The 21,830-nt window shown below is 50.0% G+C and overlaps 8 protein-coding genes across 8 annotated transcripts; 3 read left to right on the forward strand and 5 right to left on the reverse strand.

Moving 5' to 3' along the window:
* Positions 1–82: 82 nt before the first annotated feature.
* Positions 83–2,964, reverse strand: N7473_008482 (MutS family protein MSH4; the record flags this gene model as incomplete). Its single annotated transcript, XM_057154422.1, has 6 exons — positions 83–1,509; positions 1,562–1,649; positions 1,697–1,816; positions 1,870–2,019; positions 2,064–2,423; positions 2,476–2,964. The coding sequence occupies 6 exons, from the start codon at positions 2,962–2,964 to the stop codon at positions 83–85; spliced, it is 2,634 nt and encodes an 877-aa protein (XP_057008760.1).
* A 680-nt stretch (positions 2,965–3,644) lies between these two features.
* Positions 3,645–5,407, forward strand: N7473_008483 (Ribosome assembly protein 4). The gene is made up of 3 exons (XM_057154423.1): positions 3,645–3,891; positions 3,964–5,042; positions 5,120–5,407. The coding sequence occupies exons 1-3, from the start codon at positions 3,667–3,669 to the stop codon at positions 5,361–5,363; spliced, it is 1,548 nt and encodes a 515-aa protein (XP_057008761.1). The 5' UTR covers positions 3,645–3,666; the 3' UTR covers positions 5,364–5,407.
* Positions 5,408–5,631: 224 nt separating this feature from the next.
* On the reverse strand, positions 5,632–6,224 carry N7473_008484 (putative IgE binding protein; the record flags this gene model as incomplete). The annotated part of the gene is made up of 2 exons (XM_057154424.1): positions 5,632–5,955; positions 6,066–6,224. 2 exons carry the CDS (start codon positions 6,222–6,224, stop codon positions 5,632–5,634), a joined length of 483 nt encoding a protein of 160 aa, XP_057008762.1.
* Positions 6,225–7,358: 1,134 nt separating this feature from the next.
* Positions 7,359–8,467, reverse strand: N7473_008485 (TauD/TfdA dioxygenase family protein; the record flags this gene model as incomplete). Its single annotated transcript, XM_057154425.1, has 2 exons — positions 7,359–8,240; positions 8,321–8,467. The coding sequence occupies 2 exons, from the start codon at positions 8,465–8,467 to the stop codon at positions 7,359–7,361; spliced, it is 1,029 nt and encodes a 342-aa protein (XP_057008763.1).
* A 1,512-nt stretch (positions 8,468–9,979) lies between these two features.
* Positions 9,980–10,305, forward strand: N7473_008486 (uncharacterized protein; the record flags this gene model as incomplete). The annotated part of the gene is made up of 2 exons (XM_057154426.1): positions 9,980–10,097; positions 10,151–10,305. Coding segments are annotated over 2 exons (273 nt in total), but the record flags the coding sequence as incomplete, so codon positions are not given.
* A 599-nt stretch (positions 10,306–10,904) lies between these two features.
* On the reverse strand, positions 10,905–12,244 carry N7473_008487 (uncharacterized protein; the record flags this gene model as incomplete). Its single annotated transcript, XM_057154427.1, has 5 exons — positions 10,905–10,978; positions 11,096–11,255; positions 11,336–11,530; positions 11,740–11,940; positions 12,086–12,244. The coding sequence occupies 5 exons, from the start codon at positions 12,242–12,244 to the stop codon at positions 10,905–10,907; spliced, it is 789 nt and encodes a 262-aa protein (XP_057008765.1).
* A 1,116-nt stretch (positions 12,245–13,360) lies between these two features.
* Positions 13,361–14,599, reverse strand: N7473_008488 (velvet factor family protein; the record flags this gene model as incomplete). Its single annotated transcript, XM_057154428.1, has 4 exons — positions 13,361–13,637; positions 13,690–14,166; positions 14,234–14,313; positions 14,372–14,599. The coding sequence occupies 4 exons, from the start codon at positions 14,597–14,599 to the stop codon at positions 13,361–13,363; spliced, it is 1,062 nt and encodes a 353-aa protein (XP_057008766.1).
* Positions 14,600–19,145: 4,546 nt separating this feature from the next.
* N7473_008489 (glutaminase family protein) lies at positions 19,146–21,325 on the forward strand (the record flags this gene model as incomplete). Its single annotated transcript, XM_057154429.1, has 2 exons — positions 19,146–19,278; positions 19,404–21,325. The coding sequence occupies 2 exons, from the start codon at positions 19,146–19,148 to the stop codon at positions 21,323–21,325; spliced, it is 2,055 nt and encodes a 684-aa protein (XP_057008767.1).
* Positions 21,326–21,830: the final 505 nt, after the last annotated feature.

The raw sequence follows: 21,830 nt of genomic DNA on the forward strand, positions 1-21,830 counted from the left end.
CACCGTATCATACAATGATCAAAACGCATACGAATGTAATAAAGCTCACATGAGACACCACTCCGGATCTCCAGAGACGTCCTCACACCAACACAACACTGTCATGTCCGACAGAGTCAGGCTCCGAATCGGAATCGACCAGCAAATGATCCGAAGGCAAGGGATTTCTAGTCGAATTCCTCTCAGATGCCCTATCGGTGCGGGAAGTCCGAGCAGTGCAGTCCGCCTGAGAACCATTCTCGTTCCTTTTTTGTTGGACGTCCAAGATCTCAGAATCAGAACCAGTTTCCAGATTCACCTTCTCATCGATTGCAGCCATGCGCAACACAATTTCATCCTGGAGCTTGACGAGATGTTGACGAAGAGATACGCTATCCATAGTGCCATTTCGAGCGAGTATAAGCTCCTCTCGCAAAGTGAGAAGCAACTTACGTTTCCGAGCTATGGCCACGGCACGCGAAGGGCTGTTCCGACGCTGAGTGAGGCGATCCATTGACTCGGAGACGGTTCTGGCTACCTGTAGTACTGCAGGTGGGAGGTCTACTAACTTCGCCAGCTCAAGGCCATATCGACGGTCCGGAACGGGTCCTTCGGCGATCTGGTATAGCATCGTCATCTTGTTCGCATAGGGGGTGATATCGGCTGCCAAATGGAGATTTATGACACCGCTTTGTTCTGAGAGAATGCGCGCGAGGTCATGAAAGTGTGTGGCGAACCATACTAATGCATTACTGGCGAGAAGGGCCTCGGCCAGTGCGATGGCGATCGCGAGACCGTCGGTCGTACTGGTGCCGCGCCCAAGTTCGTCAACTAGGACCATGGCTCGAGGCTGGACATGTCGCAGGATGAATGCCATCTCTCGCATTTCTGCGGCGAAAGTAGAAACATTCGCGTCGAGATCGTCACTGGTGGCTACACGGGCAAAGAGTTGGTGAACGATTGGGAACGAGGCGTATTGTGCTGGAACAAAGCATCCAATCTGTGCCATTACGGTCATGAGAGCGAGGGATCGGATGTATGTTGATTTGCCGCTCATGTTGCACCCGGTGATGATCTGAAGTCGAGTTTGTGGCGTGGCACAGGCATCGTTCGGAATGAACTTGTGGGAATGAATCCGTTCTCGGATAGGATGGCGTCCAGCCCTGATAACCAAACTAGCCATGAGCTCGGGACGGATATAATCGTGGCTTGTTGCGAGTTGTGCAAAGGCTGCTAGCATGTCCAGCATTGCGATTGCCTCACTGATACGAAAGAGTCCTGCGACGTCGGCGCATACTTCGTGGAGTAGGCCTTGAACTGTCTGGTCGCTCATGTTGATCACTTCGTTGTGCGCATCGGTGATCTTCTGGTTTAGTTTGACTAAATCCAGAGTTTGGCACTCGATCCGATTCTTTTTGCGATGGACATTGATGAAGATATCAGGAAGTGTTTCTGGATTTCCTATTGGAATGCAGATGTAGTATTGGCGTGCGGTGTCGAACTTGAGATCCAGAGTCATATCAAAGGCTTCTGCAAAAAATTAGCGAAGGGATTATAGCAAGAATCTAGCGTGGAATCTTGCCTTCCAGCTTGGTTACCAATTCTGCTGCATCGGCATTAGCCTCCTTGTAAGTTTGCCTCGCAACATCCAGAAGACTACTGACGCCGGCCTGGCGGAGTTAGCATCCTATTTAATGAGTAAGAAATTAATCATCACCTTCACACAGTAGATCCGTTGATTGCGAAGATCGAGGGGCTTGGTTTGGTATTTGATGTTTTCATTTATTGTTTTCTCGATGAGTTCCTCAACGGCGCGATGGCCCGCAGGCTGACACAACTGCTATATGTTAGCACTGAGGTTTGCAAGAGGGTTCATTGAGTGTGACATGCTGTTCGAATAGTAGTCAGAATCTCGCTCTGTGCCGCACCGAGCGCCTGATACACCTTCTTGATGGACGATACATAGATTTTGAGCATGATGACATGGTTGACAGACTGCTCGATATACTGGGCTGTTCGCTTGGTAGGCACAAGGATGATCTTCACTGTCAGCTGAGTACAATGCTTGAGTCAAGAGAACATACCGATGTCAAGACTTTATCTGCATCGAGGAATCCCTTCAAAGACTGGCGGACAGATACGAACATGTCTTCCTTTGTGGACAAATCCTCCACCGCATTGTATCTCGCGGTCAATTTGACCCTTTCGGTGGAAGGCTGAACGATGTTGGCTCGGAGTAGTCTGGCTCCCATCGGCGTTGTGGTTTCATTGAGTAAGCCATACAAGCTATCTTTGGATTTGGCATTGTGGAGATTTTGAATGAGTTCGAGAGAAACAATCGTGGCCAGATCGATGGTCATTGAGCCTTGCGAGGGTTCAAACTTGATCCGTAGAGAGTGGGAGGCGAAGATACGTTGCAGTTCAAACTCGATATACTTGAGAGCCTTCTCAGGATTAGGATAACTGTGTGAAAAAATCTCGGTGGGAGAATCGTACCGCCGCAAATGAGCACGCTGCAAAGTAGTTTCCTCCCAGTGTCACCTTCAGAGAATCGACCTCATCCGGGAAAGCAAGACGATCAAGGTATTCGTGACCAGCCTTATCTGACCAGCACCTTCGATCCACAAAGGTGAGAGTTGGTTCGCGCAGGTTCTCTGCGATGATGTAGTGCAACTTGGAGTCCTTGGCAGTACTCATGAACAGGATGTCACTGGGTTCGAAGACGCCAATTTTGGTAACAGTCTTGACGTACGTCTGACTGTCACAAATCTGGCACAGAACCACCTCAGCAGTGGCGAGGTTCACGAATGCCAGCCCAACGGTGGATGATACTCCTCGTGATTCACTGACAGCACAGACAATGTCCTGAGAGGCGACACTGGTGGCTGTGGTTGTGGGCCTTGCTGTTCCAGCCCGTCGGGTGCTGTTCCTGACGGTCAATGGAACGAAAGAATTAAGTGTGGACTGTCGTGACGATATAGACATTGTGTCAGTGGGGTGGGATGAAATGGGGAAGAGGTGAGGCGAGAGAAGAGGAAAGTGAACTGCATCTTCTGCACCTGATCACTGATAGCACTTTACGCTGGCCGACACCTCTCTAATATATTTTCTCACTATTGCGTCTACTTTAGTTCACTTAAATGGTCCTTTTTCCCTATGAATCATTCCAGACAATATGCTAACACGATATCAGATAAATGCTAACAATCGATTACATAGTCGAGTCCCAAATTTAGCCCGTGATAGAATCTTTTCACGGCAGATGAGAATCTGTCAGAATGGAGACGATGAAAAGAAATAGAATAAATTCCACTCAATTCTTTACTCAAATGCTTCCCTTCATATCTCAAACACAGTAGTGCTGTACCTAATGGTCATATAGACCGAGAGATTCAAGAAGCCCTAATCTGTTTTCCGATGTATATGGAGCGATAGCGTTTGCAGTTAGTACTAGGTGGTGGCTACTAATAATTTTGGCTACAATATCAAATTGACTGATATTTTAACGCTCGCTAATTAAGCATAAAGAGAAAAAAAAAGGATGTCTAATAGATAATAAATTTGACAAGAGTGATCCACCATAGGATCATCCGCGTGAGTGATCCCCGCCAGTTAGAAAATCCGCACCCGATAAGATAAGCCCTCCAAATCAAAATTTCTTCCTCCGTCAACTCCTCCAACCCAACAATGGCGACCCTCCTCCCCCTGCCCAGTAAGCGCCAAAAGCTGGCTCATGCCGAAAAGGCCCGGGAGCAGCAGGAGATCCAGAGTATTCCTACGGATTTGGGCAGCGTCCGCGTCCAATTCTACGACCAGGCTACTGGAAATGCTACCGGGCCTGCGGTGTCGGTCCCAGTGGCCGATGCGAATATTAAGAACCTTGAGACGCTGTTGAATACTCTGCAAGGGAATGTAAGGATTACTCTTTTGCAAAAAACCTGTCGTACTGAACTGAACTAATTGGTCGACTTCTGCTCTCTGCAGGACGACGATGATCGTGTGCCGTATCGATTCACCTACCAATCCGACAAGGAGGACGGACAGACCATCGATATCCTCGCCGATTTATACCACTCGCTCCTCCAGCCAGGGATCAAAACGACCGAAGATACGGTCTCGCTATTTTTCACCCCGCAAGCCGTCTTCCGAGTCAAGGCTGTTTCTCGCTGCGCCGCCTCGATCGCGGGTCACGGCGAGGCTATCCTTGCAACCTCTTTCTCCCCCGTCAACTCATCGACCATGGTCTCGGGCAGTGGCGATTCTACAGCTCGAGTCTGGGACTGTGAGACTGGTACCCCGTTGCACACACTCAAGGGACACACTAGCTGGGTTCTGGCGGTGGCATACTCGCCCAACGGCGCGATGATTGCGACAGGTAGTATGGATAACACTGTGCGGTTCTGGGATGCGAAGAAGGGACAGGCGCTGGGTGGACCGGTCAAGGGTCATTCCAAGTGGATCACCAGTCTGGCTTGGGAACCCTACCACGTGCAAGAGTCTGGACGGCCCCGTCTGGCATCTGCGTCGAAAGACTCGACCGTGCGGATCTGGGATGTAGTCTCGAAGCGCATTGAGCATGTTCTCACTGGACACAAGGGATCGGTCAGCTGCGTTCGGTGGGGTGGTACTGGACAGATTTATACGGCGTCGCACGATAAGACGATTAAGATTTGGAATCCCAAGGACGGTACGCTGATCCAGTCTCTGGCGGCGCATGCCCACCGTGTGAACCATCTGGCTCTCTCCACTGATTTTGCCCTGCGCACCGCCTACCATGATCACACTGGTAAGGTGCCGGGTACAGAGGCGGAGAAGGTGGCTGCTGCACGCAAGCGTTTCGAGGATGCGGCGACCGTGAACAACAAGATTGTCGAGCGATTGGTCTCGGCCAGTGACGATTTCACCATGTATCTGTGGGACCCGGCTGCGTCGAATAAACCCGTTGCGCGACTGTTGGGTCACCAGAAGGAGGTTAACCATGTCACTTTCTCGCCGGACATGGCATACATTGCATCTGCTGGGTTTGATAACCACGTCAAGCTTTGGAATGGACGTGACGGGAAGTGAGTTTTTTTTTTTTCGTTACTCGTATATCAATGCTTTTCGTCTTGCTAACCACTCGCGTTTCTATCGTTTCTAGGTTCATCACTACATTCCGCGGCCATGTCGGCGCTGTATACCAGTGCTGCTTCTCTGCCGATTCTCGGCTGCTGGTGTCTTCCTCCAAGGACACCACTCTGAAGGTCTGGGATGTTCGGACCGGCAAGTTGGCTACGGATCTGCCCGGACACAAGGACGAGGTCTTTGCCGTGGACTGGAGTCCTGATGGTCAAAAGGTCGGCAGTGGTGGCAAGGACAAGGCGATTCGAATCTGGCGGAACTAGAGGGTGTAGATAGTAGAGTCCTAGTCCTATATAGAATGATACCCATTACCTGTTCCTGCATGAGATAAACCTTACAAGAAATCTTAGTTAGAAGAATCAAGTAATGTAATCAATCATTATTAATTTGTATCAAGGTCTCCCTAATACTATACTCGCTCCCGCGAGAAAATAACCAACAAACAATATGCTCAAAGCTAAACGCAATCAGATCATGTCATAACAAAACAACATGCACCACAACCACTCCCCTCCCTCAACATCCATCCATCTAAATATACTGCCAAGCAGGAACATCCCCCTTATACGGCAACGCAATAGCCGAGAAACCCAGACAATCAGCGACATTTCCAGAAGGAACGGTGGCATTGCTCAAGGCAGCAAACACCTGCCAGCGGTTATCCGCGGTTGGACAGGCCATGAGACCAGTTGCACCCCAGCCATTGAAGGTGTAGTGGTTCCAGGGAGTACCGGGCTGGTAGGCTAGATTGCCGACGGAGGAACCGGCGGGGATGGAGGCGGAGTGGGCTTGGGTGAAGCTCAGGGCGCCGGTGGGGTCGACGTAGACTTGTTGGCCGCCGGGGACTTCGACGTCCTATAATTGATAGAATTAGTATTAGATCACTTTGGAAGAATGTAGTTTTGTGTTTGTTTGTTTGTTTGGTTGTTTGATGTGTAATGTGTGTTGTATGCAGTGTCACGTACCAAAGAGTTACCACCAGGAGCCAGGATAGTCTGGTTGCCCGGGGGGCAATTCTGCACTTGCTCAGGGCAGTAAGAAGAAGTCTGTCCACCCAACCAGAACTTTTGGCCTGCTGCGTTCAACTGGGCGTAGTGGATGGGCGAAGCAGAGCGGACGGCCATGACGCCAAAGGGCGGGTTGGCGTCGGTAGTGGCTTGGGGGTGGGAGCAGCCACAGCTAGTAGAGGGAGGGCGAGAGAAGCAATGAAGGTCTTCATTTTGGAGATGAGTGTGATTGAATGGAAAGGGTAGATTATAGTCAAAAGAGGAAGAGATGAACAGATGTTGATGATGAAAAGGTTAAAATCTCCGAAGAATGCAGGGTCTCTTTATAGTTCTCCAAGGGAGCAGAGAATAGAAGAGGCGATCATTCAGGGATCATCCATCAACATCAGCATCATCGGCTGAACCCCGCGAAAAGGAATCGGCCGTACCACTATACCACTATCAACAGAGGATCAAAGTGTCGCAGTGACGAAGTGAACAATTGGATAAGACACCAGAATAGCAAAAGGGACTCCACCAGTCTCCACCCAATTCCCCCGGGAACCGCTTGATGAGTTCATGGACGAACCACAATCTCACCATCTCACCCAGCGGAGATGCCGAGTGGCAACTCGATTGGGCGAGTTTGAGACACAACGGGCCGTTAGACTGATTATAGCGAGGTGATGATGCAACATCACTGTTGTTCAAGTTGTTCAAGGTGAACCAACTTCCGCAAGCGAAGCGACCGGAGAGGGGCAACTAAAGTGAGACATACTCGAGTGACTGAACTCAACACACCGTCGATGCAGAAGATGAGAATTTCTGGGTTTTATCATCCTTCCTCTTTCATCCGACTGCCAAGCAGAAAAGGCGAAAACGAGTCGGAGAGCCGCGGTCTTGGTGATGATCTGCACTTTCCATGTCTCACCTGGCTATTATTATGTCCTCCAGCCACTACTTGGTGTCTGTTCTGATCCACGAGCAGGTGGAGTTTTACCATAGAGAATGGAGCTTGAGTAGTGGAGTTTCCATTATGGGATCTTCGAAATGGAGACTACTACCATGGCCTGATGGTCATGCACCAGCACCAATATTCGGCTATGATGCTATGCTGGTTATGATGCTATTTCCTGCTGTCCTACACAGGTCTCACATTCTCATGCCGCCAGCCTGTGCCTGATGCAACTCTACCACCTTCCATCTGCGCAGCCCAACTCCCGTCACTATTATTACCTCGGACCTGCATGATCATTGAAATCCCATCCGGCTTCACGGCAAACCCTGCCGCACTTCACTCCGCTCATTCAACCCCCACGCCGAGCCACTCCCATCATGCACAGTTGCCCGTCGCATATCCCGTCGAAACTTGCCTTCGAAGCTGCCCCCGACCGCGCGATGCATCACACTCGTGTTGTCCCACAGAATCAAGTCTCCAGGCTGTTCCCAGCTAATGCGAAGCACATAGCGAGACTGGGTGGCGTGTTGAAAGAGTTTGTCGAACAAGGCCTGTGAATCCTCGGGCTCTAGCCCCTCGATATGGTGGATGTGTGCGGCGATATACATTGTCTCCCGTCCTGATGCCTCGTGTCGTTGGAACAGCCGATGTCGTCCCATCGGGTAATCGTCAGGATTGATGTGTGCAAATGTCGCGGGCGCGGCTGTCTTGCGTGAATGCCAGAGAGAGTGCGCTGCGATATAATCCTTTTCTCGAAGTTCATCCTTCAATGCAGACGGTAGTTCGTCAAAGGCTGTTCGTACATCGGCGAAATCAGTCTCTCCGCCCATCCCCGCTGGTGGTAGCTCATGCGCTCGGAGTAACGAGTATCCAGCTCGTCGGGGATTGAAACTCGAGTCTACATGGAATAGTCCATTGCCCTGTCTCATCTGAATCAGCGGAGAACCCTCCGCGAGATGACTGCAGCATGTCAGAAACATACTCACCTTATTCCACTCCCGCCGCACATTATCCAATGCAAACACCGTCCCATCCAACTCGATATTCCCCACATCAAACAACCGCACATCAGAAAGTCGATGCGCCCGACCACCAGCCGTGTAGGGCGTCACATCATCCAACTTGCCAAACTGCGCTGCAAACGCAACGTGACGTGCATCGTCCAGTCCCGTATTCCGAAACGCGCATACGCCAAACTAATTCGGTTCATGCAGGATGAGACATACTGATATCTTGCTTATGTGGTTTAGGCTATTTTATTCTGGGCAGGACCCACCTGGGTTATTGCAGTGAGGATCTCGTTAAAGACTTCTTGCGGAACGGGTTGGGAGAAGTCTACGCCGCTTATTTCGGCGCCGAAGGTTGGGTGTAGATTTTTGATGCTGATGTGGTTGAATATCGGGGAGGTAGAGAGGCCGGACATGATGATGATGATGATAATCTTGTTCTTGACAAGGTGAGTACATATACTCGGTTTGATGTCTTACTTTCCACCCCGTTCTCGAGTCTGTGCTCGCTTTAATAACGCCGAGACATCTGATAGTCCTCGGCATGAAGAGCGTAGATAGGCTGTTATGGTGCGGGGAAGACTCGGACTTCTGTCCAGATCATACCATAACATAACGTCACACAGGTATATGTGCTTGATAACTAGAAATCTTGGAAGGTACTTAGATAGTTGTTAAAGTACAAGACACTTGGTGTGTCGCATCTTTGTCTCTATCTGACTAGCATTGCAAACATTAGGCTCTCGCGATCAGCGTGGCTGGTCAAGTACCCCTTTATATCACTATGGACCCTGTCATTCCGAATATAGTTAGGGGTCCGGGCATGACGATAACTTGGCAAAGTAAGTGCATATATTCAATGCATATAGACGGGTGAACTTACACACCTTCTAGCAACGCTGGAGTGTTTGGACTAGTTGCACCTGCAAACAGAATGGGAACCTAAGGGTATTTCTTACTAAGTGGAAGCAGGCTCTCTCAGAACTCCTTTAGTGCCACAGTATTATCCTGCCACTACAGTTCTAATACGCCTACCTGTTCATCGAAGCTATCCGCGTGGAACCTTCCACTGAAAAATTTGTCACTAATTTCAAGCCTAATCTTGCCGATAGCCGCCTTACGGAAGATGCGTTCTTTGAATTTATGGCCTCCGAATCCTTTCGCCGCCACTACACGACTCTTATGCTACCCTCGTCATCCGTATCTGCCTCGAAGCTGTCTAATACCAAGAGGAAATATAGTTATTCGCCTCAGCCTCAGCCGTATGATTCGATGCTGACAGCCTCTTTTTCGATGATACATGAGCAAACCGGTTAGCGACCTGTACGACCACCTACCTAATTAGACAACTGCGTCTATTTGATTTTTATGTCGTTTTGGAGCATTTGGCCATGGAAAAGATAGGTCCTGTCATTCTGTGTGCTCTGCTAGTCATCCTGCCAAAAGGTCACATGACCACTGGTATTCTGCTAGATCTTCCTTCCTACAGCTATCTGAATCCCATGATCTTTTCTTACTTTCTCTTCTCCATTATCAACACAACTGACTGGCATAAATCTAATGGCTTCACTTGTCCCCTCGTCTGGGATGGCAGCCCAAAGCCCGTGGTTTCTGCGTTTCCCCTTAGAAATAATTTCATCCGTGTGTCCTTTCTGCCAAACAAAGAGGTCAAGTCCTTGCGTTTGACATGCAAAACCCTCGGCGAAAATTTCACCATTCTCTTCCTCGCACATTTTTCTTTCGGTCAACTCGTTGAACATCCAGGTTTTCCGAGCCGTAGCCGACCATCCAAAGTTTCGCCACGAAATCAGGGAGATCATCTGGGACGATACACGGTTGAATTGGCGCCGTTGATATAGGAATCCTTGCGCCCAATCATTGAACCTGAACGCATAGAAATCGACTCTCATAAGGGATGCCCCATTTAGTTTAAGGAGGAATACGAAGAGAACCCCTATAGGATAAAGCATCGGAAATACCGCGACGTGGACCGACCTGACCCGTATTGCACGTCAGCACCAGATAGATACGCAAACGCCGTTAAAAGTCTGCTGGGATTATTACCGGTATCTATAGGATAATCAGATGTCTGTGATCAGATCCGAAGCGCTCACTGAAGTTCTACACTGGTCTTGACCTCCTAGAAACTTTCGCCCCGACAATCTTCGAGCATCCCTCGTTCAATAGAGCACCGACCGCCATCTTACGCGCCCACTTCAATCGCTGGGCTCGTACTGCTATACATCAAGAATAAGGGCTTCTAGACTCAGAGTATTGCCCTCATTCGGGCAGATATCGGGTTTTCGTGATGGTTGACCAAGAGGCTCTTGAGTCTGTTTTAAATGCGCCGGATCCAAGTCGCTCTTGGACCTCGTTTGCTCGCATGGTCAATGGGGAGTGGGAGCCGGAGGTGCCAGATGAGGAAGAGTTGAGGCGTTGGGCGGACCGCCTGAGGAATTCGAGCCTTTGGAAGGGTGTACGCTGAGGGACGTTGGGTGGATGAAGGTGCCTTATGACGAAGTGGAATTCTCTGGCTTCGTGTATATGTGTGATGCTAATCATTGGGATTTGTTTTACTCGAGATCACCAAAGATTCAATCCCTACTGTGATATTATCTTGAAGGAAATGAATCGAATCTGACTAATAGATTTTGCTGTCGGGTCCTGGGAAGCCGTTTATAATGTGCATGTAGTGCGTTGATTTAATACTTTGGGGCTTCCGACGGTAGAAAAGAAGTGTAGCTACTAGAAGTGACCTCGGAGATTTTGAATATCCCTTTCACTTTCGATATCTACAACAGAGATCGCTTGTTAATCCATCAGATTACTTTATCAAGTAGCTATCTTCGAGAGTTAAAGCAAGCCGAGCTCCTCGTCTGCAGTGATACGGCTAGATAGTAAAACTCGCATCAATCCTTGAACCACCCCTAGCATGGTTCTGTATCATGCACAGCCTCCACAAATTTCCGCTCAAGCTTCGATATAGCAGAATATTTGAACGTAATTAGCAAGCAATGAATTCCATAGTGTATCTAATAGCTTACCTTCCACCTCCAGATCGTGGCTAGATTTCGTCTGCATAGATTTCCACTTTGATTCCCATCCAGTCGGCAGTTTCTCCACGAAGCCAATCATTTGGAAAACCATTACTTCATCTTCACCGAGATACCAAAACGGGTATGTTGTGAATAAGAAGGAATAGATCTGGAATTAGTAGACCAGACCGTTAGACCTGATTGCGGCACAGGTACAGTAGAAAACAGATGGGTGGAAACCTCACTTACCATACAACCTATCCGCCAAAGATCAACACGATAATCAAAGGAGTGCGTGAAAATAGTCTCGGGGACCCGTAATGTACCCGGCTGGTTTAATCGTTCAGGCTCTTTGCCCTGAAGAAAACTCTCTCCATAATCAAAGAGGCGAATATCTTCGTCGTCTTCATCGATCAAGTCGACCCATTCTGCGGCCTTGACTAGCTGTTTTGGCAATCCGGATTCTAAAGGCGTGCCATCTAGACGGGAAAAGGCTCGATTTCTGGAAATCTGAGAATTTCGAAAAGGTCCTCCTCGGTTTTGTTTAGTAGGTTTGTACAGCAGAATGCGATGTTTCAACCGCTGATGTCTGTCATGAAATAAGTATATATTGCTATTTGGCGAACAAAACACTGCTAGGAAAATGCGCTCACCACCATGAACATTCCAGAACCGTGGATAAATTTTACAGCTTTCAAAAGCTGGGTAGACACCCGGATGATAGTTTCCGCACAGAGCTTATCTCGACTCTCACGATAGTCCGCGAGGACTTGATCAACGGAAGGACCAAGTAATTCAAACACAAGGCATTGGTGAACTCCATTAGGACCGTCGTGGGTAAACCAATCAAGGAACTGCACAATATAGTTTGAAGATAGGTTCCCCCGGGGATGCCTTTCAAGGTTTCAAGGTGTTTCGAATTTTGTAATTCGCGAGTAGATAATCCCGAATCGGCGGTCATGATCTTTAACGAGACCCTTTATCCCTTGCAAGCCATACCGTCGAAAACCCACCCCATCCTAACTTGAGACGGACGTGGTAACGCCCATTCTTGAACGTATCTCCAAGGGTAACGGGATGGTAACCCCCAGGCTGGTACCGCGACAAGGCCTCCTGTGTGTAGAGTAGATTGCTTTGGTGGAATAGAGATAGTTCCATGTTAGAATCTAGTAGGAAGGTGCTGAGGAAAGGGAAATAGATGTGAGGAAGGCTTGATGACGAATATAAGGCTACGTCTTGGCGCTTAGGGTGATTGGCTAATTATAGCACACCACTTTGGGATCATGACCGCCCACAGAGATATGTTTGTTCGCTCTAGTGATTGAGTAGTTCAAGATCGAATCGATGAGGTACTTCTCCTGTCCTCAAAATTTCAATAGTTCTGTACTCGCCATGAAAACTAGCCCCACAAAGATAGTCATTGCGGACCTTTATTATTGAATCCCATCACGAGTATTTGAGTCAAGATCTTAAATCTCATCCATACCAACAAAACCACACGCCCATCTTTCCTTGACAAATCATATCATCCCTCACAATAAGACAATATTCCAACACCCGAATAGACGGGACCCGAACAAGACCCATCAATCCATGTCATTGGTCATCCGCATTACGGGGAAACCCTCCCTGCAGGATTCCGGGACAGTGGTCCAGTTTTAAGGTTACCTCCGCCACGGCCCTGGTCTGGGGTCCACCTGTGCGACCAGGTTGGCCCCCACGGTCATACGATATGAAGGAGGGTGAATCAAAGGCAAGAAGCAACAACCCCGTGTATTACAATGTATACGATAGTGTAAATAACTATCTCGACCCGAAAGAACAGGATATTGAAATCACCGAATAAAATATATACGAGCGGACGAGGTCACCGCCGAGGTATAAACATGGCCAGGCCAAAGAAGGCCAACGCGACAAAAACACAAAAACAAAGCCAGACACCTCCTGCACCGATCCGTGTAGCAATATGGAGATATAAAACGAAAATTCCTGGGGTAAAAGAGGAATAAAAAGAGAAGGCCGCCGTGAACACCGATAAAAGCCAACACGCCACCTTTTTCTACCCCCATACGTCTTGATCCGCCAACCCAAGCAATAGAACAAACACACACACAAAAAAAAAAAAAAACACACACCCATAGCCCATCAATCATCGTCTCCATGCGAGAGAGACGTGCGTCAACTCCAGGTGCGTGGGGACTCGGTTCGGAGTGGAGCGAGGTGTGTCAAACCGAGCCATTCCAATACATTAACATTCTTTTCGTCGTTTTCAGTCTAGTAGTCATCACCATCGTCATCGTCTCCGTCTCCGCCACGACCCCGGGGTCCCTTGACACCATCCTTTCGGATGGGTATCTTGATACCCTGTAGCGCAAAGCACTTGCTCAATTGGGTGCTTTCAATGACACCGGGGAATTTCTTGGCGGAGAAGACTTGGAAGGGTTCACTAAAGACCGAGGCCAGAACGGGGGCAGATCCATGGTTGATCACGGGCGCCCCGTTGCTGCTTTCAGTGGACTGGGTGCCCACATTGACGAAGCTCATTTTGAGACTATCGAATATTAGCATCCAGTTCATCTTTCAAGATTTGTATCTGATCTTACCGGAAAGTGCCCTCTGTGCGCACACTCAAATCCTGCAGAATGAACCACACGCCGATCTTGTTATCTGGGTCCGTTAGACGGAAAGCACTGGCACTGAGACTGCCAATCAAGTTCCGAGTGAACATGCCGCCCGGACCACCCGAGACTGGTGGCGCGGGAGACATGGCAGCGGGCATCTGTCCCCCCTGGGGATAGCCATAGGGTGGGTACCCCACTGCCTGACCGTATGGATTTTGGTACATCTGTTGTTGGCCATAATAGTTGCTCATGGGCGGGTATCCGACTGGTTGCCCATAGGCATTCTGACTATAGGCGGGGTAGGTAGGAGACATGCTCTGGGGCGGAGGTGGGTATGAGGAGGACATGGCGGTCGAGATGGAGGGGGAAGTGGCGGAATGCTTGACGAGGTTGACCTCGTTCGTACCATCGGCGTTCCACAGGTCGACGGTGAGTACGTAGAAGGATGTATCGATCTCACTAGAGCGCACGACGAGCAAGGTCAGAACGGGAGCCAACGTAGATCATAGACGGGGTCCAAGCATACTTGATATCAATCTCTTTCTCAGTGTGTTCATCTCGTACGATTAGGCGAATACATGGGGGTGGAGTGATCGGTCTCCGGTCCTGAAGAGCGATCCACGTCAGTCATGGAAAGTCACCCTTGAGATGAAGAACCACCCACCTTATCACCGAAACCACACATGCGAGCTCGAATAGGCTGCTGGACGACCTGTAAAGACCAAATCCGGCCCTCATGGCTGGTGGAGATGGGCGCGAGGTGATCGGACGACCGCAGCGGGCCTGTCCCTGGCGTGGGATACCCGGCAGACGGGCCAGAGATGCGGTCCATTGAGAGCGGTGGTGGTGGCGGCGGCACCGGATGGGCCCTTTCCTGTTCAAGAGCGTACATGGTTCGTGAAGTCGAGGAACCGAGGGCGAGTTTCACGATAGAAACGACGGGTCCCTCTGTCTGTATTTATCTATGAAAGGAGAAAAAAAAGAAAGATCTGCTTCGATCGTGGACCCTCGAGAGTGCTCAGGAGCGGGGGTCCAACGTGACATGCGACCCCGCGGAATCCAGACGTCACAGTTTAAGCATTGACTTCAGGCGGAAGCTGAAGCGGTCGCGAGCGGTCTTATCGCGTAGGAACAAGACCTGATCTCGTAAGCTTGGGCAAGTGTGATCGCCTGATCGAGGCTGCCGGCCGTGGGTCTGATGTTCAGCCGCAGGGGGGAGGGGGTTGTTCGTATTCGGGAAAGGTGGTGAGGGAGTCGATCGCGTTGGGCAAGAAGGTGAAAATTCGACCCAGACGAAGATGGTCGATGCCCCAGGCCAAACCAGCGAAATGAGTGCGGGAGTGGCGACTCGAGAACCGAGAACCGCGCTGTCGGGAGGTCGGCGTGGTCGGGGCGTGGAGGGGGAAGAGAGAGGTTCGTTCGGGAGGTTGATTCAGGAGGGGCTGGTTTTTATCTCTCCCCAATCAATCACTGCTGTATAACACAAGCTCCTGATTAGAATAACGGTGATTCCAACTCGGTCGCATCCATCGTGAGAGTAGGAATGGGTGAGCCACGAGACGGTAGCTGTCAGGGTGCGGGAGATTGGCTGGGCATCCACGGATCGCAGGTCCGAAGTCTGCGGTCCACACCGCGAGTCATTCAGGTTGATCGACTTACCGAGTAGACAGGCGGAGAACACGAAACCACCAATAGAAGAAAAAGAAAAGGGAAGGAGAAGAAGGCGAGAAGGTGGGGAGGAGAGTGGAAAAGGATGAAGGTTGGAGGTTGAAAAGCAGAAAGTGTGGAAGTTTGAGGGGAGGGGAGAGAAGAGGAAGAGAAAGAGGGAGAGTGAGTGACCGAGTGACGTTCTCGAACAGGCTGTCCACTCACTCAGTAAGTACTGTAGTCCAAACTAATTAACTTAATCATTTCAGTCCCAACTGAAAGTGTCAGAAAGGATCCGCGCTGCCGCCGCAGGAACCTCGACCCAGTCCGTCGGGTTGGTTTTTTTTTTTTTTTTTTTTTTGGGCTGTGACGAATGAGATTGGGCTCCTCTTTCAATCACCCCGATGCAACCGCCAACTTGCTCGCTTCAAAGCTCCAACAAACGGATGTAGACTGAACTACAGAGTCTACAATATTCCCTGCAGCACTAACAAGCATAAACCCGCTGATGGGCCCTGAACCCTCGACGCTTCTGGGGAGGCATTGGGCCGTTTGCGGAAATGGCAGTGCTGCGGGTCCCTCCGTCTGCGGCGCTGGACTCATCTTCACTTGTGAATTCTGCCAATTGGCTATGAATCACCGGCCATTCACCCAGAACCGGTCAAACATGGAATCTCTACCGGTCATCGGTTTGTCCGTTCATCACCCTCATCGGTCATCTACTCTCGGCAGATTCTCGGGGCCGTGCTCCACGGGCTGAGGGGATGGTGTGGCCCTAATGGCCGTGATAGCGCCCGAGATCTATACCGCCCCAAGATCTCGGTACGATCAAAGATCGAGCTTCTCGATCAATCACGATCGATGGAACTGATGCATAATGCAGTCTGCAATCCGCATAATTAGCTGCAGCTACTCTGCAGTGGATCTGGATCTCTTCTTCAATCCCTGTTCCTTTTGTTCCATTCTTCATGTCGACTCGGTGCCGCCCCCTGCCGCGGTACCAGAGGCTGACAACCCATGTTTTTTGGGGCGTGATGGGCCTGTCGGACCGTGAACACGCGAACCTGTCGGGTGTTCGGGTGGTACAGCCGGAGATGAGGCTTGGTAGCAGGGTCCGTCCGATCGGGAAGTAAACAATCCTGTCGAAGTCATGATATACAAGTAGTCGGGAGTGCCGAGCTCGGGTAGAGCCTAGTTGGTGGATAACCATATAAAGGCACAGATTTACGTCGAGGTTACCATTCTTTCTATTCTCCAGTCAGAAATTATGAAACACACGCAAGACAACCTGCGTTGGGATATACACTCATTGAGCGAGGTAGTCGACGAGTGAGATGTTCATCCTACACCACCACAATGATTTTTCGGTGGGTAAGCGTAAGATGTGTTGAGATATTACCCCGGACTATGCAAACTTATGCTATCTTCCCAGGTTCGGACTAACCACCTATACAGTATTCATCTAGTCGGTACATCCTCTATTCTGATAACGGCATTCAACATGCAACAACATAAACTCACAGGATGACAGCAGAATAAGAGCTTATGCTCTTCATTATGTAGAACCTTGACGGGAGAGATCATCTATGTTCTCTAGTCATTCTCGGCCCCCTGCAGCAACCTCTGACGCACAACTTGACATGGACATTCCATCCTTTATGCTAATTGATAAGTAGCCGACAGGTCGGCGTCGAGTGGTGACTGCCCAACGTCAGCAGTCGTCAGCAGATCTAGTTACATGCCCCTGATTACTTATCAACAAGAGCTTGGAAATTCATGCATATGGACCCACTGATAAGACATTGAGCACTAAGCACTTGATATGTCTGTCAAAATACGGATCAGGTTATATTCATGGCCGATGTTTGTAGTATCCTCTGAAGCCGACGAGACCGATGAATACTGATTGGATACTCTCAATTTGCAAAGAATACTGCCTAACTAGAGCTTTGACATACTCGGCTTTCAAATCCAAGGAAAGACAGGCATAAGTGGACCACTTGAACAGGCTCTTCTCAATACTTTACAAGTGCGACTGCTACTACGGCCGACACGGCTTACTTACCGAGCGGTTCAATTCCAAGTTCCAGCGGTCACCAGCGCATCTCGATTACCCAGTTAATGCAGTAGTCAATTTATCAGAAAAAAGGCACATGGCCCCCCAGGATCAGTTTAAAAGCACAGACAGTGAATTGGACCAGATGACCTCAGTTATGGCAAATGTGCCGTGCTCTGGTCATGATCCTCTTCTTGCAGAAGCCTGATTGGTGTGATTGGCTCGGCGGATGTGGGATGGATGGGTGCTTGGTATAGCCCCGCACCGGGAATAAGCAGTGACGGTCCACGAGGTTTGGGCGATGATATTGACAATATTTCAGGCTTGGTGAAGGACCGGGAAGAGAGATGGGCGATTTATGTATATTGAGAGGTGAAGTTATGTAAATTAAAATCTGTGTGGGAGATGTGCAGCGTAATAAGTCCGGTGGTCCGGGGTATCGACCCAATTATATGACTCCTCTGCTGGTATATCGCTATCGGGCCTCGTTCCGGGCGGACTACGAATACGAAGGTATCTTCAAGGTTCGTATTCTCATATCTTGAAAGGAGGACATGCTACTTTCAGGGAGGTACATTGAATTCTAATGGGTCTTCTTGACGAGGAAAGATGGGGTGGTAGAGACAAGGTGAACGGTGAGCTGCACTAAGGTTCATCTCATTCCATGCATTGTAACATCACGGGCATCGTCTATCTCATACTACCTAAAGGATGCTCCGGTACTTCCATAACGGGCGAGTGATCTTGATACCTAATGAGCCAAGCGAATCCTCGAATAGCATACCCATAGAATTTTCGGATGTTTCGAACATCGGAGTACTGTACCCACCAAACATATAAATATCGCTCATGCTGGAGAGGGAGGGTGTATACAGAGCCAGCCGGAGAGATTTTGTCTTACCGAGAAGCCAGACAAGATTATTTACTATCGTCAATGTAACAAGCTATAGTAACAAGCTATAGTAGCAAGCTTGTTTGACCCTTTCAACTCTGTTCAGTCAATCTCACCATGTCAATCCCCATGACGCCATCTGCGAGGTTCTTTGCGAGCCAACGTCTCCGCTCGGCTCTCGCCTGTCGACTATATCCTGCGGGCAAATGTGATTGGATAGGAAGGTAGGACTATGTAGTGAATCTTACCTTTCTCTACATTCAAACAGGGCCAAGGCTCACAAAGTCTACAATGGCGTGCTTATGGTTGCTAGCACGAGTGCCGAGCCGGAGTATAGGGATGTATGGTGGAGTATACTGATGGAAAGTATACCTCTGCCCTCGCATCCTAATGATTTGACTGGCAGTAGCGACAACAAATGTGACTCCACCACATCAACTGACATCCCACTATCCTTCCGATCTCACTCTCACCCCACCTTCAATCATATAATGGACATGGCTGATTTGTAGCAGGGCTTGTCTCGCGCAAAAAGCACCAGCCATGTTGTGATCGGAAAGTGCTCGACGGCCCCTGCAACCATGCAAGATGCATTCGCATCTCATCCATCGCGTGGGGAAAAGTTTTGAGTGGAAAAAGTATTTGAAGCAGTGAATTTCCCCCGTTTTCGGGGATAACATTCTTGTTTGGAGGGCCCTGCACGGGATAGCTCCTGTATATAGATAGGCTCTGTTATCCCTTGATTCGCATCGTGTGGCTATTCCCCCCGTTGTTCCCCCTCTGATCTACATACCTGGGCCTAATCGACAACGGTCATCAGTCTGGGACTTGACTGTTTGCATCATGTTGTGGTTTCGTGACTGGAAGGCCATTGCCCTGGTGGCATCGTGTTGGACGTCGACGAGTGATGCCATCACATACTCGCCATTGAAGCCGCCATCATATCCATTGGCGGTCCGGAGTCCATACTTGTCTGGTAAGTTCAAATCGCAAATCAATTGATCGACCAGGACGGACCGTTGGATCCTTGATCACTGATCGTCCTGCTTGTTTACCCCCCAAACCAAATTTCGAAGATTGACTGACCAAAATGATCGACAGCGTGGATCCCCGGCAATGAAGTCGCGTCACTCTCATCCAACAACGCGCAATTTTGGGCTGGCAACAAACTGATCTGGTCCGTCATTGCTCGAGTTGATGGAGTCGCGTACAACTTGTTTGGTGTGGCCAAACCTCCCAGTGGCACACAGTCAGCCACTGTCACCGAAGCGACATATACCTCCACTCATTCCACCTTCACCGTGACGACAGGATCGCGCGAATTCATACTCGATTTCTTCTCGCCGGTATCGCCCAAGAATTATCTGCGACAATCGCTGCCCTTTTCCTATCTCACGGTGACCCTTGCTGCCGGTGACTCGACATCGGTGCAGATCTACTCGGATATCGACTCGAGCTGGACCGGCCAGACCAGCGACTCCAGCTGGAGCTACTCCACCAGTGGATCGACGGGTGTCTTTCAGATCGAGTCGGTCGGCGCGGCCACCTACTCGCAGAATAGCGATGGCCAAGCTCTGTGGGGCAGCGCCGTCTACGCCACCCGTCCCTCCAACTCCTCCTCGCTCTCCACTGCCTCTGGCCCGTCCCTGAGCGTACGGGAGACGTTTGTAAACAATGGAAATCTCACGGGCGACCACGCTGACTGGAGTTCTACGGGGGTCGTCGCACTTGCGCATGACTTGGGAACGACTGCAGATGAGTCGGCGGTGACCTTTGCGATCGGTCACGTGCGGGAGGAGTCAATAAACTTTTTGGGCGCTGCGCAAACGGGTTACTATCGTGCCACTTATGCCGACACGGTGGAGGCTGTTGTGCACTTCTTGGATGACTATGACGGTGCCAAAGCCGAGTCAGCTCAGTTCGATAAACTGATCCAGGATACGGGTACTTCCAGCTATGGAACCAACTACTCGGACATTTTGGCGCTATCGGTGCGTCAAGTCTACGGGGGAATCGAGGTGACCATTCCCAATGACTCGCTGGATACGAGTGAAACGCGCGCCTTTATCAAGGAGATATCTAGCGATGGGAACATCAACACGGTCGATGTGATTTATGCGACGTTCCCGATATTCTACGTGTTGAGTCCGGAGATTATCAAGCTGCTCATTGGCCCCGTGTTCGAGTACATGGGCTCGAGTGCTTATACCAAGTCGTACGCTGTGCATGAGATTGGTGCCAACTACCCCAATGCCACAGGCCATCCGTCCGATGGCGAGGAGATGCCGATCGAAGAGAGCGGTAACGTGATTTTCCTCACTTACGCCTACCAGGCGGCCACGGGCAATACCGACCTGGCCACCACGTACTCTGCTCAGTTGAAGCAATACGCCGACTATCTCTATGAGAATGGACTTTACCCTGCGTCGCAGCTCTCCCTGAATGACGCGCTTGGTGAATTGGAAAATCAGACCAATCTGGCCGTCAAGGCCGCCGTGGGTCTGGCTACTTATGGTGCCCTGTCTGGCGAAAGTAACTACACTACTGCTGGCAAGGAATTTGCGGACAAGATTTGGACGGATCGTCTGGGCACGGATGCCGATGGCACCCACTTCTTGATCCAGTATGGAACCAACCCATGGTTCCTCGTTTATAATCACTATCCAGACCTGCTATTCAGCCTGAACGCCTTCCCCAACGAGGCATACAATGCCACTGCCGAGTTCTACCCAACCGTGCGAAGCGCGGCTGGTGTGCCCCTAGACGGGTCGATCGGCTGGGGTCAAACGAACTGGCAGTCCTTTGTCGCTGCCACTGTGAGTGGTGACACTCGGGATATTCTCATTAGTGACTTACACACTTACATATCTAATGGTCTGAATTCGGCGCCCTTCTGCGACCGATATTGGGTCGAGGATAGTGGTAGCTATGTGGCGGGTCAAGAATACTCGTTCCGCGCGCGGCCCACGCTGGGTAGTCATTTTGCGTTGGCGGCCTTATCCGGCGCTAATATTTGGTCTTGAGTTGAAATTTTTCATATCGAGAGAAGGTTGGGATAGGCTATGGCTGTATCTGTCAGGAGTTGACATTGCATACCTCGGTTTGATGGCATTTTCCTGGCTCTGAACACCGCATACATACTCTTGGGGTCCCGATCTTGCAGCTTCATCCTTCAATCAATCATATATACCCATTTACATCATACGCGGGCTGTTGACCCCTTCATCTCTAGTGCTGAGAATTATCTCCTCGCTTCATTGCCCCCTCATCTCGGGATATGGTCCAATCTTGGCCCTGCGGGCTGCAAAGTAGATTAAAAACCATGTGCTTACGTATGCCATCTTGGCATGAAGCTACAACAAGCTTAGTTAGATGGTGGAGATGTCCTCAATCATCCTCTCTCCTCAGGCGAAGCTTTTGTATAGTCGGGATGTGGGGGCCTCTCCCTGTGGTTGATCAAGTGGCCCACAAGAGCTCCCCCGCATTATCCAGCTAGCCCTGTCAATCTGGATCTCGACACGACGCTGG

The sequence above is a fragment of the Penicillium subrubescens genome, assembly GCF_028828155.1.
Source record: "Penicillium subrubescens strain IBT 31985 chromosome Unknown utg000005l_segment0_segment0, whole genome shotgun sequence".
Taxonomy (NCBI): Eukaryota; Fungi; Ascomycota; class Eurotiomycetes; order Eurotiales; family Aspergillaceae; genus Penicillium; species Penicillium subrubescens.